Here is a 24,909-nt window from a genome sequence, read left to right on the forward strand (position 1 = left end):
ATCCGGCTCAGCGTTAGATTCTATTTATTTTCGATCAACATTGCAGGTTCCTGGATTCCGAGCCTTTCTACTCACAGCGAAGCTCAGCAGGCGATGCATCTGGTTCTGGAGTTTTTGGCAGCAGACCCTTCGTCACAGACTGTTGGCATTACTGTGCTTGTCGACGACCAAGGGCTCAGCATGAGTAAACTTTTTTCGGCCAACATTGCTTTGTTGAGGCAATGCACAGAATTTATACTGGTGAGTTCTAATATTTGATGCTATGAATATGAAATCTTTTATTGCGCATTATCCTGACTAAAGTGGGGCACGTGAATATTACGCCAGAAGCTTCTTCCATACCCTCATCACCGCAGCCACTGTTTTTCCGCGATGTACAATAAGTCCGCTAACAAGGAACAGAGGTCAGGTTACTCGTCATGGCTATGTCTTCCCTTGTTAGTCCGCTGAACGATTTGATACTATGGCTGGTATAAAACTGTATTTTTAGGCACATCCTGAACTTATCTTACTGAGTGAACCTTTTTTTTTTCGTTTGTAGAGGGAGTAATACTTCACTGTCTGCCTAAATTAACACACATCGGTAGGATTTCTATGAAAAGTGAACTACTAGAATAAAAAGATTGCTCAGAAATGAGTAACATTATCACCGAGTCCTTTACAAGCCGCTTAATAGATGTTCATGATAGAAACGGGTATACATGTAATTCCAAACCGAAACGAAATTGTTATGACCACACATAATATCATATGTCGACTGCGCCAGCATAAGCTAATGAGAGTAAGCTAATTGGCCCCAAAATATTGTTGAAATGACATTTAGATTGCTGACTGTATGCACCCCATCTCTAGATACGCTTGAGCGGAGCTACAAACGCAAGCCTGTTTTCTGGAACGTTGTTTGGACTGCGTGAGTGCAGTTCGACCTTGAAAGTTCTGATTTTGCTCGCACTCATGATGAAACAGTGTATACCGCATCAGGTGGTTTCAAGGAACAAACTCAGGCTGGAAGGTTCAAGGTCAAACAAACACGGCTTTTATAGAGTGGCCTCCATATCAAGCTTTCAATATTAGTACTCCTCGACCAGCACAGTAACTGTACTGTGCGGAATTCATGCTTTTACTGTGTGTATACATGAGCGGGTGCATTTGATTCAATCGCTGTTTAGCAATAAGAAGCCGCTCGGAAATTTATGCTTTTGCAATTCTAGTGCATATAATTTAAATAATTAAATCCTTTGGTAAACTTCCTTCTTAGTTTCTTACTATCCCGCATAAAAGTGATCTTAAAGCCGTAGCATTCGGCCCATTCAGAACATTGTTCTGGTCCTACACAACGCGTAATTTCATCTGCAGACCCGGGTGTTTCTTCTGTTTTATGCAGTGCTAGATGTTCGCCGCCACAGTACAGTTACGACTGTGATACATTAGGATTTTTGTTGCCTCCTACTTATTTTTAATAGTCGTTGAAAAAGTGACCACGGCAGGGACGAAACGGGATTGCTATGTTTGAATAAAATTTGTATTTGTTTAAACTTGGACAGAGTGCTCTCTTTATAGTATATTGAAAACTTTCCGCTCCCATTCACGGGCGCGAAGTTGTAAGCACATAATAGGGAGTTTTAGTAGATCGTTTTCGTGCAGCCGCTCTGCAGAGCGGAGCGCGGAATCGCCACTGCGCCTGCGCACCGATGGCCTTGGCTGTAGAGTTCCGGGTAGCGGAGGGGCTCAGCGGAGCGGGAAACACGGTCTACTAAAAGTCGCTATTAGAGAGTTTTAGGGAACCGGAACAAAATACGATCGATAAACAAAAACGATCGATACCTTGGATCGGGCGTGTGGACCGATCGTGTGCCCTGAAACGGCTTTGGGGGAACCGTATTTGCAGACGACAGCAGACGATCGGTACAGGTCGCGCCCCCTGGCAACGGAAACCTGCATCCGCCTCATCGAGAAAAGACAAATTTGCGTTTGTTTGTACAAATCGCAGAAACTCAAGTAAATAAAGATCGCACCCTAAATATATAGAGAACCAAAAAAAAATAGTATACCTACTTATAGTTCGTCTCGTTTTTTTACTGGAATGAATGCGCTTCCGTAATACAAAAACTGGCGCACCACGGCGTGTCGCCCCTAGCACGGCGAAGTTCTAAAATGTTCGTCTGCTAAAGAAGCAGACGAGCTTTCCGACAACAATGGCGCTCGATCTTTTTGACCATGACTTGGAGTTGGCTCTATTCAGCGAAAGCAATTCAGAAAAAGTGATTTTGTTCGACTGTCTGCGCACTAAGTGTGACGTGAGTCTCTTTTGAACTTCGCAAGCGCGTGCCATGGGGCCCGTGACTTCTGCAGGGGCACGAGGGAATAAACATTCTTTTTGGTTTGCCGTGACACGGAGTCAGTCGCATTTCTTTCGGGTGCCACCGAGCACCGATACACTAAGAGAAGGCGCTTGTTGGCGGCAAGGCATAGGACGTTCAACTTGGCGTAGCTTTTGAGTAAACAAAAAAGTTGTGATACCAGAATGACGTGCGGATACCACGAATGATGTGCCAGCGTATTTTGGGTTTTTTTTTCTTTCAGTTTACCAGATTTATATACTTGGGGAATAAAATAATGCCTCGACCGTACATGGTAACTTGTTTTCTAATAAATCATGCGTTCTCAGCGGGCAAACTTCGGTGTTTTACATCAACAAATATGATGTTTACACCAACCACGTCCTGATATGCTGAAACGTTGCCGAAAGCAAACTCGATTTGGCACAAGAACACGCTCGCGCGCGCTTATCATCAACATTCGAAGTCGTCTGCTAGCGATCCTGTCTTTTTCCCTCGAGGCCCAATGCAGGATCGAGTATTAAGAAAGCTATGGACAAATAAAACTAGAAATATTAAATCTCGAAGAAAATACAAAAATAACCAAAATATACTCACTTTCTCAAGTTGATGCGGTCATTTTTCTTGTACAAAGCTAATTCAATTCAATTTTCAATTTAATTCAATTTTTATAGTCATAGAAAATAAAGAGCTGGCCCACAAAAGCAGCATTCTGTTTGTATGTGGAGCCAGGCGACCAACTACAATACATGTTGTTAAAAAAAAAAGAAAACACTCCGCAGCACAAAAAAAAAAAAGAAAAGGAACACAAAATTAGCAGCACAAATAAATACAAAAAGGAACACTTTAGAGCATGAAATATAGGTGTTTATAGCCAAGTCTACTCACGCAACCATGAAATAAAAGTACGAAATATCTCCAACGGTTAGGCTACGATATCTACAGCTCAAATGCTTGACACCAATTCCTTAGTTTCCTTTTTAATACCCTAGTGGATTCTATATTCATAAGGGACTCTGGGAATTCGTTACTTTCCATACAGTGTGTATATTTTTGAAATGACGTATTTTTCAGTACGTCTTAAATCTCTATTTTTATTTACGAGGAGGTCAATCCGTTCCTTCGCTCCTCGCAACGATAAGTTCTTTTTCAACGCTGCGTCATTCCAAAGTGCTGGAGCGAAAAAGGAGTAGCGCCTAGCAGCTCCTGAAGTAGAAAGATGTTGTCTACTACTGTAAATCGCTTGCGAGGAGGAGGCGGAGGGACGGAGGTAGATGCGGCGCTCATGTTGCTCTCTTACGGTACAGGTAGCAGACGATCACGGTCGTACGCCCGCGTACCGATCGTTGCGCCGTGTACGGTACGACCACGAAGAAAATATAAAGGAAAACGTGTAACTTTACTGCTGTGCACTTATTAAAACTATCACCAAATATTCAAAGGGCTCGTTTTATAGGATATATGTAATTAGCATTTGTACAGAAATTTTTAATTCATGCAACATTTTTAAACTAAAAAGTATCCAGAGCCTTGATGCAGAAGGCTGTTGCATACTCTGTTGCGACTACAGATAAACCTGTCATAACAGCAGCTGTAAAAAACGCGTGATAAGTGCTCAAAATGCACATCCAATGTTTCTAAAAAAAAAAAAAACTTATAATATGTAAAAAAAAAATTAAAAAAAAAAATTGTCCTGGGCTAGCGGGATTCGAACTCTCCACTACCGGTCGACTACGAGCTCAAGAAATCGGCGCTCCAATCCACTGAGCTACCGAGCAGACAATTTTTGGCTGCGCTAAACATCAATTTATTTCTATTAAAAAAAGTCCTATTGCGTTTTGTTCTTTATTTTTTGTTTTTTTATTTTTTGCTGACTCACACTTTATGGACTTGCTGTTACACATGGCGCTCCTGCCAGGCACTGCCACGAGTTATTTTATTCATGTCTGGAGCCACGGCACGCTCTCACCGCCAGCGAAATCGCCGTTTTGCTAACGAAGCGAGGCTGTCCATGTCGGCCATTGGTCGTGCCGGTCGTGCCTTACGGTTCCAACAGCGCATTACGGTAAGATCGCAGAAGACAGGCGCATGCGCAGTTCGTACCGGAGGGCCCATCGTACCGTATCGGATGTGCAAAAACGGTTCCCTAAAACTCTCTATTAGCGAGTTTTAGTAGACCGTGTTTCCCGCTCCGCTAAACCCTTCCGCTACCCCGAACTCTACAGCCAAGGCCATCGGCGCGCAGGCGCAGTGGCGGTTTCTTCGTAGCGGAGGGCTAGCGGAGCGGGAAACACGGTCTACTAAAACTCCCTAATGTACGTTCGCGTGCCACCACTCAAGTGACCACCATCCGCTAAATATTTCGGCCGATGTCTGCCCCACCAAGTTTCGAAAATTTATTTGATTCCAGGTACAAAAAAAAAAAAAGAAAAGAAATCTTGTATGTATTCTACGTAGATGTATCTTGTCACCAAAACAAAGTAGTTAAAGTTTTTTTTTTTTTTTTTGACATATTACAGAAGTGCTTGCCGTTCCGGCTGAAAGCCATCCACGTGATCAGACAGTCATTTGTCTATGACATCTTGATGTCAATTATTAGGCATCTTATCAGCAGGAAGTACGCCGAAAGGGTGAGTCCGGCGAGTGTTACAACCTAAACATAAGAAAGTTTTATAGGCTGTGGACTGTATGTTTCTCAGCAAGCCTGGAATAACTATATATAAAAAGAAATATAACAAGCTCAACTTTCAGCTGGTCCTATTTCTAGTCATTACCCACCTAGCTCAGCTTCAACCCTATGTACATTGTAGCGCACAAATTATAATTAATAAGTTCGGGCAAACCACGCCGTCATTATCTCGTTACGTTGGATTTGATTGGTTACAGACTTGACCAAAGGTGTCATTACTTGTCTGCTGCGCTGTGCTTGAGTGAAACAGTATTGAGATCGACACAATGTAAGCGCAGGCAAAAACAAAAAAAAAAAATTATTTACGTGTTTTAATGAAGTGCCAAAATGACGCAAAATCTAGCATTGCACTTCCTTTAGAGACTTGGTGCTCATAAAAGGGATCATATTTCATCAACGTAAGCTTCAATTTAGATTAACTGTTTCATTATCTGAATGTGAATAAAATGTTAGTGATTTGGGCTTGCTTTTTTCGACAAACAATATGTTTGAAAGCCAGGGTACACATCTAATGTAGCCTTGTAGAATCTGCCAATTCGGCCAATATTTTTGTTTTCTTTAGGATGATATCAACGTAAAGAGTAAAAACAAATGAGGCTGGGTCTTGCTAAAAATAACTTGCCGAAAACGCAATAAATCAGTCTAGCAACAAAGTTACTCCATTCACACTACTGTGCGTACCCAAGGAGTGCCCGCAAAGGCGTGTCAAGAATTTGCGGAATGGAAATAGAAGGGCTGTTCACAAACCACGTCGGGCGGCAAAGACATTTATTTTCCGGCGAGAAAGGGAAAATGTTCTTGGAGAATATTTTTAAGATCTGGAAATCTTTATTCTAGCGCTCCTACGGTAGTATGGCGTTTTTTGGAACTACTGAGTAGCGAAATGCTTCAAAATTCTAATATAATAAATAAAATTGATAGTAAAATAATTGGTCATGAAGTACAGTGGCATAGCCGCCTCAAAAAGCCAGCAAAGCCTAAGCGGTGGAAAAGATCGTAAACGCTCGAACCTTTTCGGACGTCCGTTATCGGGTTAACCTGAAACTGTGAAATATATTTCACACATGCAATGTGAAGGAAGAGGCAGCTTGTCAGCGATATTTCCAATACTAAATGTATAGAAATGCCTAGTAGGCGTCTTTTGTATGACATGTGAGCCGTAAGATATATGAAAGGGAACAGCCTGTCGCTCTTATTTGGAGCACTCGCCTGTCATTAAGGACGTTATGACCTAAGCTGGGGCTGGAACTCAAAGTTTACTTCCCAGTCTCTTATTGTGAGATTATGAGGGTTTTGGAGGTTGCAGTTATAGTAAAAAGGCAGATGTGGTTTTCTGCTTACATTTCTTACGACTGTACTATAAATAGACTGACTATGATACCGACCTCTTTATAATATATCGTAACAATCAAGACGGATAATGAAGTGAAAATTGTAATTACCTGTTTAATTAGTGAAGATAGACATATAGTTCTAATGGGGAACCTGCTGAGCTTTGTCGGAAACAACTGAATCGACTCGTTTTCGAAAGATTTAATACAGGGGCAGCATTTTAGGCGTTGCGGAATTGCGCTAAGTTTGGATGCGTTTATAGATTTCGGTTTCGTATCGGGGCGCATCTCTGTGGCCAAGGTCCTGCTCCCCAGTGGCGTAGACACGCAACACACGTGCGCCGTACATCCCTCCATCCTACGAGGGAGGCGAGGCGGCCACTTCGCGCCGCGACCACCGGGAAACAGAACCGCGGACGTCCAGTTGTGCTCCGATAGGAACCGAAACCTAGAGACGCGTTGAAATTGAGCGATTTTCAAAACGCTGTAGAATGCTGCCCCGGCTTGGTATCTTTGTAAAAAGAGTCGATTTATGGGTTTTTGACAACGCTCATCAAGTTTCTAATTGGAACCATAAATATATATTTAATAAGTAGACAGTTAATTAACAAATTGTACCTAATTTGCCGACCGATTATTACGAATAGCCCCCTATATTATGTCCCCCCAGCCGTATAACTCACCTCGACAAACCGCATAAGTGTAGCTTTCACGGCTCTTTTTAAACGAACCTGTAAAGCTTAAACGCCCCCTAAAATCACGAGCACTTTCATTCTCCACAGAGGAAATAAATGAAATATGCAGATGAATGAACCGTCACACTTGATCGAATGAGTCAAAGTTTTACGAAACCGCCGAATGTCAAAACATTTGGTGGAGCCAGGATTTTAACTTTGGGCCTCGCAATGTCCGGTCCGATGTTCTAACCGCTATACCATATTTATAGAGTATTTCACGTAAGAGTGACAAAAATTCCTAAAATCGGTATATTCGAGGTAAAAGAATAATCTCCTCGGAACCATATTACTCGCGGTGGTGGACGTCACAAAATGCGCGATACTTTCTCACTTGTTTGCTAATTATTTAAAAATGACGAATCAACTTCTTATTCAGTTAAAATGGACATATGGTTCCGATCAGAAACTTGCTGAGCCTCACTGAAAACCCCTAAATTAGTAATTTTCAGAAAAAAAATTGAGCGTGTGAGACGCGTAGTAGTGCGCTGAAGTTATGCCTCGTGGAGCAGGTACAAGGTTGGGGTTCTCATAAGAGGCAGAAAAATCGCGCGGGCGCCTTACCGCAACCGCTAGCCTTGTACCTGCTCCGCGATTGGTAACTTTAGTGCACTATACCACGCCTCTCAAGCACTCAGAGTCTTTCTGAAAATTACTTATTTACTGGTTTTTCATGATGGTCAGTAAGGTTCTAATTTCAACCATATGTATATTTGACTATTTAAAAATTTTACTTAGTCATTTTTAATTAATTAGCAAAATAATTAGTAAGTATCGCATATTTTTTGTCGTCCGCCAACACGAATAATGCGGTCCCGAGAAAATGTTTTTACTTGAAATGCACTAATTGTGAATTCTTGTCACTCTAACGTGGAACGCCATGTATATACATACACTCAAAACAGAGGCATTGACTTGATGCTAGGTCGAGACAAACATGTCCACTTTTCTCAAATGTTCTCGCAGCCATGCTATTACACTGTGTTGAAAATATCCTGAGATTGTGAGTTTTGTTGCAATAACGTTTCAGATTTGAGAAAGCGAGTTTTAATAAGAAAGGTTCGTTTTCATGAACGTGCGGTTGCACAAATGCTGATGCGGAGGCTTTGCGGCAACATATGCGTCGCGAATAATGACGATTATTGAATGGGTTTTTGCTATATCCAAGTATTCTAGTCAAGTGTCAGGCTGCTTCGTAAAATGCACTTCGCATTTATTAACATGAAAAAAAGTTCGTGAATAACTAATGCTTTGTTCACTTACCTATGGTGAATGCATAATACAGTGTATGTAAAAATATTATGTTCACTGTCATGTTTCTTTGGCATTGGTTTACTTGTGGTCAACTGTTACTTTAGAATGCCTTGCGTTGGGAAGCATGCTAAACATCGACGTACTGAGGCAACGAATTTCACGCTTCTCGGAGAAGTCGTCGATTCGGCGATAATGCTAATCTTGACATGCAGTACACAATTCGAGCGTGCTTTTCGGTCAACAGTTATTTTCCTTACGCAGATACACCTCCACGGAATGAACTTTGAAGGTCTGCACAAGGAACTGCCCGCTGATACGCTGCCGGAAGAGTACGGAGGCAGCGGACCCGCCTTGGACTTCGAAGCCTTTTGGAGCCTCCTGGATGCGCAGGAACCGTCGTTCGTTCAAAACAATGGCTACGGATATCTCAAAACAAAGAAGAAAGGAACGAGATCGCCGAAGTAAACGGGATAGAATTGTCCTCTCTATTGCAGGACACCCGCCACTTTTCTGATAAGTAAAGGGAACACCAACGAAAAGGCACAAATTCTCCATTCACACGACCCTATAAAGCTACCTTCAACTAAGGGACCTTCATTCTCTGCGACCAATCAATTAACGATCTTCCGCGCGTGGCATGTGCTCGCGACCCAAGAGCACGGGCTGATTCGCCGACAGCAAAGAGACCTTTGTTAAACATACCTTTATGTTTACCGTGTGAATGGGGTATAAGCAGGCAATAAAGACACAAGTTTAAATCAACGGTGATTTCCGTAAGAATTTATGTGCTGGTTAATTTTTGTCGTCACACGACAATGTCATTGTATCATCAAACCAAGGGACGTCGATTTTTCGTTGTCGCTTTTCTGTCAGTCATTGTCGTTTGCTTGGTGAGGAAATGACACCAAGATGCCGACATCTAGTGTTCAATATTCGGTTTTTGTGTTTGTGTGATACATTCGCACGAGCACATAAACATTAACACACGCGTGGTCGCTCGTTGATAAACTTCTGCTCTTGCACTAGAGCGAGAATGCTCTGTTCTTGTTATGCTGTCCCCATTTATTAGGGAAATAAAAGAAGTAGAAACATTCGTGCTTTATCACAAGCTCTATTTATTCTTAAAGTAAGTAAGTTTCGCATGCCTTAAAACATCGCTAATGCTTCCTCTCCCTCAGAATGAGCCTGACACAAAGGTTTTCAATTTAGTAATTAATGTCACGTATCACACGAACCTCGCCTGACCGATTCTAGTACGTTAGATCCGTTCCCCTGGAGGCATAAAACACGAAGTGGGAAAGGCGCTCCTGAGTGATTTCACGTCAGTTCATACAATGATGGTCCGGGTCATACTTTTGCCATTTTTGTTAAACCTACAAATGAAAGCCATGCTCTTGGGAGTATTCAATACACATGAACGCCGTAACAATTGTTTTTTCGCTGGGATAGAAAATCGAGAAGCTCGAAGCGTGGAAATTGAGATTTCACGATGCTACTTTGCACAGTCGTCATTTTCTCATCGAAGCTTTCATGTCACCATAACCTTTTTAATACATTTCACGAAAGATATAGAGCACATACACAAAACGTAAAAAAAAATCAATGAAATATATCTATGCCAACAAAAAATCAAACATGGCGTAAAAACGCGTTTTAGAGACGTATCCACAATTTTGTTGCCAAAGAAACTATCTTTTCTAATACTTCACATAACATGTTAAGATGCGCTATTTTAAATTATCTTTACGCATAGATAAAGATAATATGCCCACCCTTAATTGTATAATTGTTATTAACGCGGAAATGCAGCTGATTTCTCAAAATGTGGCAAGACTGGGCGTCAATTATAAAAAAAAAACTTTTTTTTAAAACTTTTTTGGCACTTTGCAGTGACTTGAACTAACTTACGATGGCAAAACATTGAGTAACAAATTACTTCAAACAAAACAAGCTACCACAAACCTTCACTGGGAGCGGGCAGACGTTTTCGTCATAGCGGCACAATATTTTATGTTGTTCAAAAAGCGGAGATGTGTGCGCGTCATAGTCGGAACTATTTTTTGGGCGGACAAGTTTCTTTTGAAGTAGGTGTAGGTGTTATGTGTTTGGTTTTGTTGTCTGACCACTTACAAAAAAGCGGTAGTCTACCTTAAACTATGTTAAAGTATAATAATAATAATAATAATAATAATAATAAATTTTATTCACATCATAAACATAATACATATGCAGGCCCGCAAAAGCACTGGTATGCTTGTATGCGGGACCTGGCGTCCAGCGGGCTGCTACACTGAAATCCTCCTATTGTGTGCATTACTGGCACACATAAAATAAGTACATAAATAAATGAATTAAAATCAGACAAGAAGAAAAGAGACAAAACTCAGTGGACTGCTAAAGCAATAAAGCCAAATTAAATTTCAAAATTCAAACACCACTCCTCTAAATCATATTTGACTTGTTTCAGCGACTCCATGTTATAATAGGTGTCTGGAAGCCTATTAAAATAAAATGGGACGTAATATTCCCGTGTTTTTTTTTCCATAGTTTGTATAAATCTTAGGAATAACAAAACGTTCTTTGCGCCTAAGTGTTCGTTCTTTTTCTAATACGATTTTAAAGTTGCTTTTATAATAGTGCTTTACTAAAATAACATAACAATGTAGTTTCTCTATGGATAACAAATTTAAGACATTCATTTTCCTATTAATTTCCAACTCAGAGTAGGGTGTTCCATAGGTAATATTAATTGCAATTTTATGTAGTATTTTGTCAAGTTTTTCTTTTTTATAATTAGAACACACTCCATATAAAGAAATCCCATATCGGAGAATAGACTCACCCAGTGCACCATACACCCTCCTTCGTAATGACAATGTCGCTACACTACGCATCGTATACAAATAAACCGAGACAACACGCATTCTTTTGATGAGATATTCTACATGCTCATTCCATAGGAGATGTTGGTCGAGATGTAATCCTAAATATTTAGTTGTTGTAACATAATCTAATGCTACACAACTGCACCGTGTGCAGTTCTGTGAATGGAGAAATAACGGAGTGATGGCGTATGAAGGTGATACTGTAGCCAATCCGGTAATAAATGATTCACAAAGAAAAGTAAGCCTGTCGATCTAGAGGTTTCAATATTTATTCTGATGACATGGTGCGTCCAGTTCATGAGCTCGCTAAATCCCACTCCAACGAATTTGTGGTTATTTACACGCTCAATTTCGGAGCTGACAAACGTTAGTTTGATGTCTTCTAAAATGGCCTAGTTTATTGAGGAAAAATAAAATATTTTATTGCTTTGTCTTTAAAGATAAGCCATTTGCTTTCAGCCTGGATCGATGAGAGTGCAGATAAATACTTCTTGGTTGTAATTTTTAGCTCTTTAACCTTGGCTCTCGAAAAGAACGGATTTGTCTAGTCCGCCTGTGAAACAAGTCTTCGGTAAATGTAATGTTAAACATATCATTATGCATCAAAAAGAGCAAAGGTTAAAGTTTTGAGCCATGTGGAACGCCACAGTTTCTAAAACCTGAAGACGCTTTTATGTTGTTATACCCTGTGTTTTGCCTGCGTGATGTAAGAGAATTTGTGATCAGTTTACGTGCAGTTCCCCGTATACCATATGTATTATGCTCTAAAAGAAGTATGTCCTGTTTGATGTAATGACAGGCTTTACGAAAATCAATGAACAAAACAATCATGAAAAGCTGATTCTTAATACTATGAATTATTTGGTCGCGAACGTGCAAAAAGGCGAGTTTAAGTTGTTTTTTTCTTCTGGAATTAATATTAATTTACCACGTAAAAAATCTCTGAAACCTCTCGTTTATTATTCACGCTTGGTAGAAATTAGGGTTCCCGTCAGTTTCTATGAGATAATTCACCAACACGTAGAAGGTTGCGAATTAAGAGAACAAGCATGAAAACCAGACATAAATCGAAAACAAATCTTAAAATACCTTTGCACAGTTGTTGGAACGTTACGTGTTGTCTTGCGACACCGGAAAGGGGTATACTTATGCAGGGGCGGATGCAGGAATTTCCTGAGAGGGGGGGGGGGGGGGGTTCAGGTGTTGGTCAACGTATCATATGTTTAGGAGCCCCCTCCCCCTCTCCCTCGTATAACGCCCTAAATTTTACACATGCAGAAATCAAGAGGGGGGTCAGGACATCCGGACCCCCCCCCCCCCCCCCCTCTATATCCGCCCCTGTACTTATGCACTTAACGTCACTCACAATTTTACGCTGCAAAAACAGCTTTGGGATATAGCCGAAAGTAGATATAACCGAACCTGGCATACTATTTGCCAGATAATCATTTAAGTCAATATTCGACTGAAGCATCATTGCTGACGTTACTAATCTGTAATAAGCATACAATTATTTTTCACAAAATATAATGCTCTTCCGTGAATAGAATTATCATAACAAGGAGCTTCGATTTAACAAAAGTTTAAGTCTTATTTTGATTTGACCTCAGGGCGAGAAGTTACACATCCCCCCCTCCTCCCCCCCCAGCCTTACTTCAACGTCGTGCGTTCCTGGGGGATCGGTTCTGGGCCTTCTTTAATTTCCCTTTGTTTAAATGATATAGTGTTGTGTGTTCAAAGTTCTCAGTTGCTGCTTTTGGATAATGATATTAATTTGTTTTTAAAAATATCTGTCCTTAGTAGAGTGCAACATATTACAATGTATGCTTATGTGGCACAAACATAGCGAATAAATGCTGCTGAACCATAAAAAAAGGAAAGTGCTCTTGTTTTGCCCGACGTACTCTTCTTACCTACACATATCATCTTAATGGAATGCCAGTGCCTGAGAATAACTCTTTCAAAAGATCTGGGCGTGTGTTCAAATAGTGCCTTAACATTTAAATAAAACCATGTCTCTTTTATTGCGGTCAGCGCGATGAGAATATTGGGGGTCGTTTCAGGCTTGCGTCTAAATTTAAGAAACCCTTATAGCTTGATAAATATTTTCAACTCTTCAGTAAGGTCCCTGCTTCAATTTGTATCCGTGATATGGAATTCGCTTTCGAAAACACAAGCCATGAATATTAAACACGTTCCGAAAAAAAGAAATCCGTAAAATTTATGACAAGTATTTAGAACGACCTTTTAAATACTCAATTTTACATATGTCAAAAAGAAAGGAGCTTCGGGGCTGAGTTACATAAAGTTGCATGTAGTGCCATTTATTTTTGCATACTTTTACTCCAAGCTTGCACCACCTAGCCGCACTTGATTAAAAAATTGCAATGCGATCCGCTGAGAGACTGATTTTTGCAGGCCGTCAAAGTGAGTTCAGAGCATTAGTGTACACGCTGTAGTTACAGTGAGTGCTAACTATTAGAAAAAAGGGTCAGTATAGTCCTCCCTAAAGGGAGGAACGCTCTTGACACAAATGTTCCTTCAGAAAGGGAGAAACTTTCGTTCCTTAAGCAGGGGAGCAAAAGTTCCTCCGTCGACTGCATCTCATTATGGCGGCCACGAATCGAGCAAATCGAGCTCGATAAGGCTTAACGAGAACACTAAGTCTATTGTACGAAGCGAGGGGAGCAGCATATAAAAACGTAACACGAGCTTTCCGCGAACTGTATTTATTTCCGAAGTTTCTTTACCCCTGCAGATAAAGAAACGTACGTTTCGAAAGCATGCAGTCACTCAGTCTTCTCATCATCAGCACTGTGATGTTCAACGGAGACAACCGGCACCCAGTTCGCACACTTTATGTCTTACCTTTGCTATTCCTCGAGCAACAATTCCTTCGTCAACCGTTGCGTCAACCGCACATCACGGAGGAGTGAAAATCATTCGCCCGCAAAACCAAAAGCCGTTCTAAAAAAAAATAGAGCAAATCCGAAGCAACCTTTCGGGTTATCTCAGCACGGTAACACGAAATTATGGCGTAGCCGCGTAGCGTAAAAGGATGTTAAATCGCTTTCCACCAGATGGCAGGGTCAAGCAGAGTAATCGCAATTAGCTAGGCTAGGTGGCGCTAGGTACCGCCCAATTAATGTTTTACAAAAAAATATGTTTCTTTTTTTACGCCACAATGGCGTTTCCTTTTCTTCGGGAATCTATAACACATGTAGACACGCTACATACACTACAAGCATCAGGTGAACATATATTGAGCGCATACACAGGTATCTTACATACAAACATCGATACAACAGCAAACTACCCCGATCACTACTCCCCAGTCCTGCGTTTCCGACTTTTATACAGGTCGTTTTGAACGTACGGAATGTTTCGGTGACTCCCTAGGCAATAAAAAATATTCCGAACATGTTCATTTTTTTCCAGCAATGTCATACATCTGTGACTATTTTTAATGGCTCAGGGGATGAATCTCTTATTAAAAAGAAAACGCTTGATCATGCCGTAATTGTTTGAAAGCCAATAAATCGAGCCACTCCAATGTGGTTCCGAGCCATGAGTTTGTTTTCCCGCACGGCCCTTCGTAGCCAGTATTTATATTGTAGTGTTTGTTTTTCTATTTGTGCTGTTCGCGCGCGGCTGCAATTGCCGTCTTGAATTAATCTTTGTAGAGCGGATATTCACTCAGCTGGAAGTGATGCTTCACGGGCAGAGAAATCGCTTTTCGACCAACTTGAATGCAGTCAAAGCCGCGACTTGCGGCAACTGCTAAGTGTACGGAGGAGCTACGGCGTTGCGAGCTCGAAAACTTCTAGCGCTCATCCCAGCGCGCCACTTGAAGGGCAGTTTCTACAGGAACCGTAATATATTTAAACAGTAAAATAAAGGATAGCGTCTTTCTTTTCGATTTTACCTGTTTTTTTCATGCTAAACTTTCATTGTAAATATACGTACTTTCCGTCATACTTTCGTACTGTTCAGTCTTTTCCCCACAGCGCAATCGCTCTCGGGGACCGACAGTCACATTTGCCACTGTACGATAGGAGCTTACCGTTCAGACCAGCGCTCCAACAGGACTATCCACACGTCGATCGACTGTACCTAATCCCTCAAGTGGTTTTAAACTCTTTAATGTAAAGCGGAATGTCATCCTGCGACACCCCGCCCCCTCCGATCACGGCCCGACCAGCGGCATCAATGCCCGTCATCTCATCTTGTTACACCACTGATACGCGAACACACGGTCACATCGGCGATAATTCCAGTCCTCTGTTCACAACCCACAACACTGCCATCACGATGTCGCTGACACGCAGAAATACAGAACCACGTTGACGATGTTGCTGACACGCAGAAATACAGAATCACGTTGAACGCCGGTTGGCACTCGGCACGGGACAACAGAACCGAACTCAGCACGGAAGGCACCCGGGCAGCCGGCAGGAAAACCTGCCTGCCTTGGACGCATTGGTTCCCGCGATTTCCATAACGTCGAAAACGTCGACACAGTTCTTCGTGGTTTCACTGCTATAGTTCTGCGTGTGCCCCGCAAATCGGAGACGGCCGTCTTACCCAGTGTATGTAGCGCTGCTGGCACTGCTCCGGAACTTCGCTGTTTCTAGCGGCTTCGTTAGCTCGTTTGATAAAATTAGTGGTAAAAACATCAATGCAACCGAAATGTTCTGCACGTTTGGACTAGAAGACAAAATTATAGGCGGCCTTCGCTGCCGCTGAAGCTCAATCAACTCAACATTAATTTATTAAACAACGTGCGCGATCTGCTCGAAAAACGAAACCGAAAGAAGATGAGTCGGGAGGGCGAAAGCTTTCTCCCGTCTGCCTGGAGGAGGAAAACGTCTCGGTGAATAATAAAGACTTTAATTTTCCTTTAATCGGTCTGGGTTTGTTTATGTGTGTTTTTGGTAAATAAAAATAATAAAAAAACTTCACAAAAAAAAAAACGATCTTCTGGAAAACTTCACAAAAAAAAAAAAAAAAAACCTTCGACCACTTGGTCAGTAGCGCGATCCTTTACCCCTGCGCCAACTGAACAAGGAGGAACTCGCCCTCCTCCTTTCATCTGAACTGCCGTTCCTCCCTTTTCTGGGTAACTTGTCCGCAACAAGGAGGAACAGTCGCTGTTGCTACCTTTCTCCTCCTTTTTTTCTTAGAGTGGAGAAAGTACAAGCAGACGTAACGATTAAATTTGTATCTGACCAAGAACCTATGTACAGCTCGTTTGCTAGATGAGCTTGCGTCCGATGCGTTGTGCTACCTGAATCCAAGGCTCCTATGTTCAGCTGCCACAAGGAAATAAAGATGATATTTGCATATCTAAAACTGGTAGGTTGCTGTCGGTCATTGTCTGAATTTGGGTGGCCGTGCGACATCGATTTTGAGAAACACCGCAAGCCTAATCAGACGTCGCCTAATCTCATTGTGCTATTCACAGTATTTATTTGTACCCTTTTCCTGATAAATGGCGTAGAAATTTTCCGGAACAAACGAGTTGCATGCTCGCAGCTGCGCTTGCAGGTCGGGCGCTCGAGGTGGGCTCGGGCTACGGGCTGTTAACCGCCGATCTCCAGCTAGATCTTCGCTCTGCGTCCGCCGCTGCCGGAAGCGGCCAATGGGCGGCGCGAGATACGAGCCAGTACTACGGCTCTGGCCAGTACATGGTGGGAAAAGTGGCGTCATGATCTCCTTCAAGAACATGGCGTCTGAAATCTAGCTCAGTGCTACCTTGTGCCGCCATGATCTTCCCAAGTCGCTGCACGTGCCTCGTGCATCGACGCACCTTGCGTTACCTTTGAAACATAAAGGGGCTTTAGCCAGAACATACGAAGATCATAGTGGCTTACAAAACGTAGAATAAGCCCTGATGTCCGAATGGATTCGAAGTTCCAACCACGTAATAAATTATCGAAAGCACAGGGTGCGGCGTTGTAGCCGTTTGGACCACCACATTTGGCACGCAAACGTTTTTAGCAAAAAAAAAAATCATTTTTAAAGTTAAAAGTTAGAAAAAAAAAATAGAAATAAAGCGGCAGTTTTGCACTTCCTATTTTCTATATCGGCCTGCTCTTCGTCTGAGTACTGGTTTGCAAACCCGCTCCCAGGAGGTGTGGAGAAAGCCCCTCTATCATGGGAAAGGTGACGCCATTCACTGTTGTGGAAATACTCGAGACATATGCCGCGCACCACTTCTGGGAAGAACATGAGCTAGGGGGAATTGGTGGCCGAGTGGGCTATCCAGTTCGGAGCAGGTGGAGTGAAAGCTCGCGCTGCAGAGCCCAGGATCCTGGGTTCAATCCCCATTCCCTACCCGTTTCGATCTGGATGAACATCGTACCGGCGTGAGGTCGTGTATCGCTACTGCGTGATGCAGGTTAAAACCCCAGGTTAGCGGTTGCACTGCACTCGCTAAATTTCTCGTCTACAGCTGGGACACTGGTTGCCCGTTGAGGCAGACGAAGTTCTAGGTCGGATAAACATCCACACAACCCCATTTTTTTAGAGCGCAGCTCTTAGGCGCCCGTTTCCGGCTTGAGCGGCGTCGGCGTCACAGTCTCCGTTGGCGTCGCCGTGGCCGTAACCAAGGTCACGTGATCCCCCAAGGGGGCGTCAAGGTCATGTGACCCCCAAGGTCACGGACCCCTCCCAAGGTCACCTCAAGGTCACGTGACCCCCCAAGGTGACCCCCGCGTGACCCCAAGGTCACGTGACCCCCCAGGCCACGTGCCCCCCGAGGTCACGTGACCCCTCTCAGTCACCCCAAGGTCACGTGACCCCCGAGGTCACGTGACACGCCAAGGTCACCTCAAGGTCACGTAAACCCCCAAGGTGATCCCCACGTGACCCCCAAGGTCACGTGACCCCCGAGGTCACGTGACCCCCCTCCCCAAGTCACGTACACCCCCCCCCCCCCCCCTTCGAGGTCACGTGAACCCCCTCCCCCGAGGTCAGGTGACCCCCCGGAGCATATTAACGAATAAGGGGAGGAGGAGGAGGGGTCTACCCTCCCCTCAGTACCCTTCCCTCCTCCTCCTCAAGAGCCGCGCTTTAATTCGGCGTTACAGGGAGTTGCAAACGGCTTTCACTTTTTTCCTCAGGGCCTGCACGTTGCACGTGCCTCGTGCATCAACGCACCTTGCAAAGCAAGTTGCAAATTGTTGTGTGTACGTTTATATAGCCAGAAGTTAGTCTGCCTCGGTGGGCGTCTGGTGTCTCAGCTGTAGATGAGCAATTTAGCCAGTTCAGTACAACCGCTAACCTGGGGTCTTTGAGGTGCACCACACAGTAGGGATACGCGACCGCTCGCCAGTACGATGCTCATCCAGATCGAAACGGGCGAGGAAGGGGATTGAACCCAGGATTCCTGGGTTCAATCCCCTTCCGCGAGCTTTCGAGAGAAAGCTCGCGGAAGGGAGCTCGTGGAGAGAAAGCTCGCAAGCGCGAGCTTTCTCTCCACGTGCTCCGAGCTGGTGTGCGCTAGCCCACTCGGCCACCGATCCCCCACGGACTTAGCGCAACCTTTAAAACATGAAGGGGCTTTAAGGCTGGTTCACACTGCCACATTTTCTTACGTTAAGTTACATTACGAAATATTACGTTGAAGTCACCGGGACCTCTGTGCTTCATATTAAGCGAGGCTACCAGTTCAAGGAGAAAGCATGACACGCGACATTCGAGACACGAATGTTTCGGTGACTTATACGTATCGTAACTTAATGTAAGAAAATGAGGCAGTGTGATTGAGCCTTTAGTGGGAAAAACGCAAAAACGCTCAGAGAGAGACTGGTGGCGAGCAGGATAACCGCGATAAGGATTTTAAGGAAATATACGAACGATAATGCTGTTTCAGTTCGAATTTAGAAACAAACTTTTCTGTTTCTCTAAAAAAACGTATTATAATGCAGACAAATGTTTGTTTTATTTTGTCAAGACTAATGTTTGCTATTTTGCACTATATTTGTATTACACTCTGTACTCTGTATAACAAAAAAAAAGTTATCTTTTTTGTTTCCTTTTTTTTTACGCGGAAATGAATTATACATCGCCGAACACTGATTTTGGACCCAAATATAGTACTAGAGGTCCGAACCAGATGCCAAATTTTTAGCACTAGCCTTTATCTTTAAAAAGAAGTTATGAGTGATTTCTTGAAGTTTGAATTGGGAAACTGACTGCAGACCCAGCTCTCAAATACATGGAGCTCTGTGGCACCAGTTACCGAAGACGGGCGAAATTTGGACCCATGTTCCCACTGAAATTTTTGGAAAATCACTTATAACTGTTGCTTAAGATAACGGTTAGTGCTGAAACATTGTCATCTGGTTCGGACCTCTAGTGCTAGATTAGGTCAGAAGAACGAACGTCCAACTAATTTTTACGTCTCAAAAAAAAAAAAAGACACGTTCTTGTGTGTGTGTGTGTGCGCGTTTGTTTGTTTGTTTGTTTGTTTTCTGGGGACACGTTTATTTTTTGAAAAAGAGAATCGTGTTTTTCCGGCCGGGGTAAGTAAACTATGCATCGCAGAAAGCTCAAACGCCAGGGAAAGGTGATAGCGGTTTGAAAGGAAGGCGGAAGTTTGAAACATGACGTTACCCGGACAAAAATATAAGTGAAAAAGACGAACATTTTCTCTGAGCGGATGTCCACCTTAGCCTAATAGCGCCAAAACAAGAAGTAAAACCTATTTTAGTAGAAAAAAAAAAAAAAAAAAAGCTTGACAGCAAGAAGGAAAACAATATTCTCTGTCTTTCTGACAAGTGTTTTTCATTTATATAGATCCCACAAGCGTTAACAATGTCAGTTCTTGTTTTGACGATATTAGGCTTAGATAGATGTCGACTGAAACAAACTTCGTGTTTCTCAATCTTTTCTTTTCGACAGGTAGCGTTACGTTTTCAAGCTTTCGCGTCTATCAATCCCAACCGCTAGCGTCACATTCTCACTTAGCTCGAGCTTTCTGCGATGCATCGCCTATTTAACCGGGCTGATAATTATGGGCCTCTTTTTTCGGAAACTTACATCTTTTGCTCTCTAGTGGCACTGTTCTAACCATGAACAGCGCATCGACCCCAACGGGTTCTCTGCACTGTTCATCTGATCCACTCGATGACATGCTGTTAGACGTACTGGAAACTGCTGGCCTCACCCAACTTCGTGACGCCCCATCCTACGTTTTTCGAAACGGCAACGCTACATTCCTCGACTTTGCCCGCACCAATAATCCCACCTTATCCTACCGCTGCACGGTCAAATCCAGACTACCAGGCATTGATCACAGCGTTCTCCTCACCAATATCCATTGCTCAGTTCCTAAGAGAGGTCATCAAGTCAAGAAGTTCCAGCAGTTCTAAAAAAACAATTCCCCTCATCTCAATCAGCTCATCCACCTCGCTACCTGGTCCACCATGTTTGATCACCCATCGGCTGACAAGGCCTGACCTCTCGCTCAGCATATGAGAAATTCAGCACAAATGTGCTCACCTTAAGGAACAACAGGAGGCGCGGCAGCCTTCCATGGATGACAAAGGTGATTGCAGTCTTAATCAGACGTAAACATTGGCTATTCAAAAAAGTGCAAAAAAACTCCCCACTCATCTTAACCGAGCCCACCAAGCACATACCGCGGTCAAGCATCTCTTCCACATCTCCCATAACGATTACCTACAGCAACTAGCAGCAAAAGCAACCCGCCAGCCAAAACTCTTGGGCATGTTTTTACAATCAACGAAAAATGTTCCATGCGCCAGCATTCACACATCATGGCGGTCCCTATTCCATTCATCTTCTCCTACCACTTTTCTCAAACTGCAGCATTAGTCGACCCTACCACGCCTAACCTTTGTCCCACTCAACCCACAACTTTGCCAGTCGAGGCCACACCAGCAACCACACTTTCTACCATAGTCATTCTTCAAAGTGAAACCTACGAAGCAATTGCCCGTGTCTACTCCTCTCAACGCCCAGGACCAGACGGCCTCCTCCACCCCGCATTGCTTAAATCCTTTGCTGGCCGTATCTTCCCCGTGCTCATTCCCCTCTTCAACGATTTTCCCTCCCGCAGCTCTGTTCCTAAATCCTGGAAAGTTGCATCAGTAACGGCTCTCGAAAAGGGACACGGTGCCCCCTCAAGCCTGACATCCAGTCATACCGACCAATCTCCATAACCTCCATCGTTTGCCAAACAATGGAGTCATTAATGGGGTATCCACACGAAGGAGAAATCCGCCCCTTACCTCCGCGGAGCGCGCCTCACGTGAGACATACGTCATCCCTTTTTGACGCCTCGCGGCGCTGTTCTCCTCCGTGGCGGAGGCGCGGATGCTTCGTACTGGAAGCACGAAAGCTCCGCAGGTGGGCGGCGGAGCCGAGGACGGAGTTTCCCGGGTTGTTAACGTCATGACATCCGTCCGCGCAGTTCTCCTTCGTGTGGATACCCCATAACAAGCGAATCTTAGCCCACCTTGAGCTATCGAACTTCCTTAGCGCCCTCCAATACGGTCCCCCCCCCCCGGGGAAAGCTGCGAATCGGCCTTAGCAGCTGTCACCCATGCACTCAGCACCAGCCTTGACAACCGAATTTCGTGCAAGATTGCCCAGTTAGACTTCAGAAAGGATTTTAACAGCACAGACCACAGCTTGCTCCTATCCAAACTCCAGCAGATAAGAAACTCCGGTATGAGGAATTAAAAATTTAATTTTTCACAGCACTACCTTTTGCTGCAAGGGCTCTTTTCGTGATTTAGCAAAAACTGGAAACACTACTAACAGGTAGGGTGTTCACTGAGCTAGGGTATATGTGCCATTGCGTGTCAAAGGGGCTTTGAAAAAACTAATTAAAGACCACGTTGCTAAGCTCAAGAGAGAAAAAGTGTTGTTCTTGACCACTAACAACTGATTATTGTTGTTTTCTTCTGGTGACTTCAGAACGAGGTCTACTGGCACGATAACCAGCTGTGGTTGTCGTGCTGATGGCAACAGTTCCAGTATAGAGGAGCCTGAAGTTCCAAATGTCATAACTGCTCCACAGTTTGCATGCCAAATGCTGAGACACCGCTCGTACAAAGCAGCTGCTTGATCTAAGTTGAAATTACTATGTGTCAGCGGTAGCCCAGAAACTTCCTTTCTGACTAATGACTTGAATGGGGTTTCTGAGACAGCCCTGACTAAGACAGATGGCGATGAAGAAGAAAGCCCTTTCAGCCACTGTTTTTTTTTTTTTTTTTCAAATATGCAAAACTGCCACTACTACACTCACCCAACCATTTACGCAGTTTGCCATATGACGAGTTGCAGATTATTGTCAAGGGATCACTTGTGGCTGCGACATTTATAATTGCATAAGAGATCATAGGATAGATGCCAGACGCATGCAGAACGACAGGTGCCACATGCTGCCATACCCACAGGGTATGGCAGCATGTTTGACACTTCAGAGTTCTGTCGGTGGGAGATTTAACTAGGCGAGTTCGGTCATGACGTCGTCTGCGTATGCCATGGCAGGTAGCCCGAAAGTTTTTTTATAAACAATGTAAGCTCGTCCGTTGATATTTTGACGCCATGCATGCACCACCCAGCCGCACTTATGCAGTAAATTTTAGCGTGATACGTTGAGAATCCGATTCTTGCGGACCGCCCAAAGTGAGATCGAAGCGTCAGTTTAATTGGTGTATTTCGGATTTACACCCTGAATATTCGAGATTTCTGTAAGTTTACACATCACCAAGCTCTGTTCCCTCCTAATCGCAGAAATAATTGTTCTATGGAGATTAAGCAACCCCTAAATAAAAAAAATATGATAAAAAATCGGCAATGCGTAACAATTGAAGTTATCGCTGGTACAAAGTATTTCAAGTCTACGTTTGCTTTGTAGAAATGTCTTCGAAGCGCGTTCCTGTTTATCAAGATATCGACGGAGTCAGGTACTTCTCGGCATACAAGGTTGACCTCGACAACGAGGCACTCAGCTTCGTGCCCCACAATGGCGACATCGTCATGGTTTCGCCTCTAAAATGCGGAAACAACCGGCTTGAACAAATGATGAAACTTATTTTATACAGGTAAGCAAGGTCTGATGCACCATTCTTTCTACTAGAACTAAAGCTGCCTCGGTGACTCGGCAAAGTGCCGGCCCACGAATCAACAGATGAGTGGTTCAAGTCCCTTCTGACGTTACTCTGAGTAGATCCTATATCAAGGAACAGCTATTGCACTAATGGAGATTGGCGGAAGCGGTGAGAAACAGAAGGGCAGCTGTGTTTTTATGAAGTTTTTACGAAGCTATGGTAAGACATATCATGATTCACGTAAACTGTTTTGTTTGCTTCTTTTGTCAAGGGAATCAGTGAGCTTGAAGCATGCGATGTTTGATGATTTCTTGACCGCTTACCACACTCCACCTTTTGCAGAGGCCAGTCCGCCAACGACCTAACGGAGTACGGAGTACCACAAACGAACGCCATACATCGAAATGGTAGGTACAGGCCCTGCGAGGGACATGCACCCTCTTCGCTGTTTCAAGACACTTTTCAGTTACGAACGCCAGCCCATAAACACCAAGGCCAAGTACGTGTACTTGGCAAGGAACCTCCTGGACATCTGCGTTTCCTTCTACTCCTTCACTCGCACCGTGCCGATGTACAGATTCAGGGATGGAACGTTCGATGACTTCTTTGAGCTCTGCGTGGCAGGCCAGAACGATCGTGGCCACTTCTTTGATCACTTGATGTCCAGGTACCCTCATAAGGATGGCGCTAAAGTCTTCTTTGTCTCGTATGAGAAGTTCAAGAGGAACTTCAGAGACATTGTCTTGAGACTTGGTCGTTTTCTGGGAGACGAGTATGCCAAGGCGCTGGTGTCAAAAGATCTCTTCCAAAAGGTCGTTGAACAGAGCAGCCTTTCCTTCATGTCCCAGTTTCTGACGTTTAGGGAAGAGAAAATGAGAAAATTGTTTGAAAAAGGCGATAAGGACTTGTTAGAGGCCGTAAACAGGTTTGCCTGGGTTGGTTCTGAATGATTTCTGAACAAAAGTGTACTCGTTCGTACAGGAATGGTAGGCGGTCGGAAAACGCCCTTCAAGGAAGAACATCTGGAGCAACTGCACCTTAGAATACTTGAGAAGAATGTAACCCCTGCCCTTAACGCTCTGTGGAGCTCCGAGAACTTGGGAGGAGTCGTTTAGATTTTCCGCTTTTTAAGACAGCACCATTCTGTATCAATGGCTTAAGACTGGCTTCAGCGTTATTCCCGATAATTCTTGCAGAATTAAATATTTTTCTAAGTGTGTCACCAACGTTGCTGTTGCTTTTTGAAATGATGCTTGTAATATTGAGGTTTATTAACACCAGCATTTGAGTGGGTCACCTCGGGATACAAATCTGAGTTACCTGGACGTTTGTGTTCCTTATGCTTCGTGCCAATTAATATTAAATTTAATTATGTGCTCCAGTGTGTCTATTTCGCATCTCTGCGAGGAACACTCAAACATAATGAAGCTCTTGCATGTAAATCCGGGACCTCAAGGCCTATTGATCTTCTCAGTATGCATTATTTTTAAATAAATTTACGTTGACTTCATTGCGCGGGGTGGTAATCAGATATAATAAAACAAAAGCATGTTTGTGTAAGTGGATCAAAATTGAATCAATATTTTTA

At 43.5% G+C, this 24,909-nt stretch overlaps 1 protein-coding gene and 1 pseudogene across 1 annotated transcript; both read left to right on the plus strand.

Moving 5' to 3' along the window:
* The first annotated feature begins 4,883 nt into the window (after window positions 1-4,883).
* On the plus strand, window positions 4,884-8,885 carry LOC120851070 (alpha-tocopherol transfer protein-like). Its single transcript, XM_040223619.2, has 2 exons — window positions 4,884-4,969; window positions 8,609-8,885. The coding sequence occupies exons 1-2, from the start codon at window positions 4,925-4,927 to the stop codon at window positions 8,810-8,812; spliced, it is 249 nt and encodes an 82-aa protein (XP_040079553.2). The 5' UTR covers window positions 4,884-4,924; the 3' UTR covers window positions 8,813-8,885.
* A 14,245-nt stretch (window positions 8,886-23,130) lies between these two features.
* LOC115328129 lies at window positions 23,131-24,436 on the plus strand (annotated as a pseudogene).
* Window positions 24,437-24,909: the final 473 nt, after the last annotated feature.

The sequence above is a fragment of the Ixodes scapularis genome, unplaced genomic scaffold, assembly GCF_016920785.2.
Source record: "Ixodes scapularis isolate PalLabHiFi unplaced genomic scaffold, ASM1692078v2 PGA_scaffold0__279_contigs__length_252992795, whole genome shotgun sequence".
Lineage (NCBI taxonomy): Eukaryota > Metazoa > Arthropoda > Arachnida > Ixodida > Ixodidae > Ixodes > Ixodes scapularis.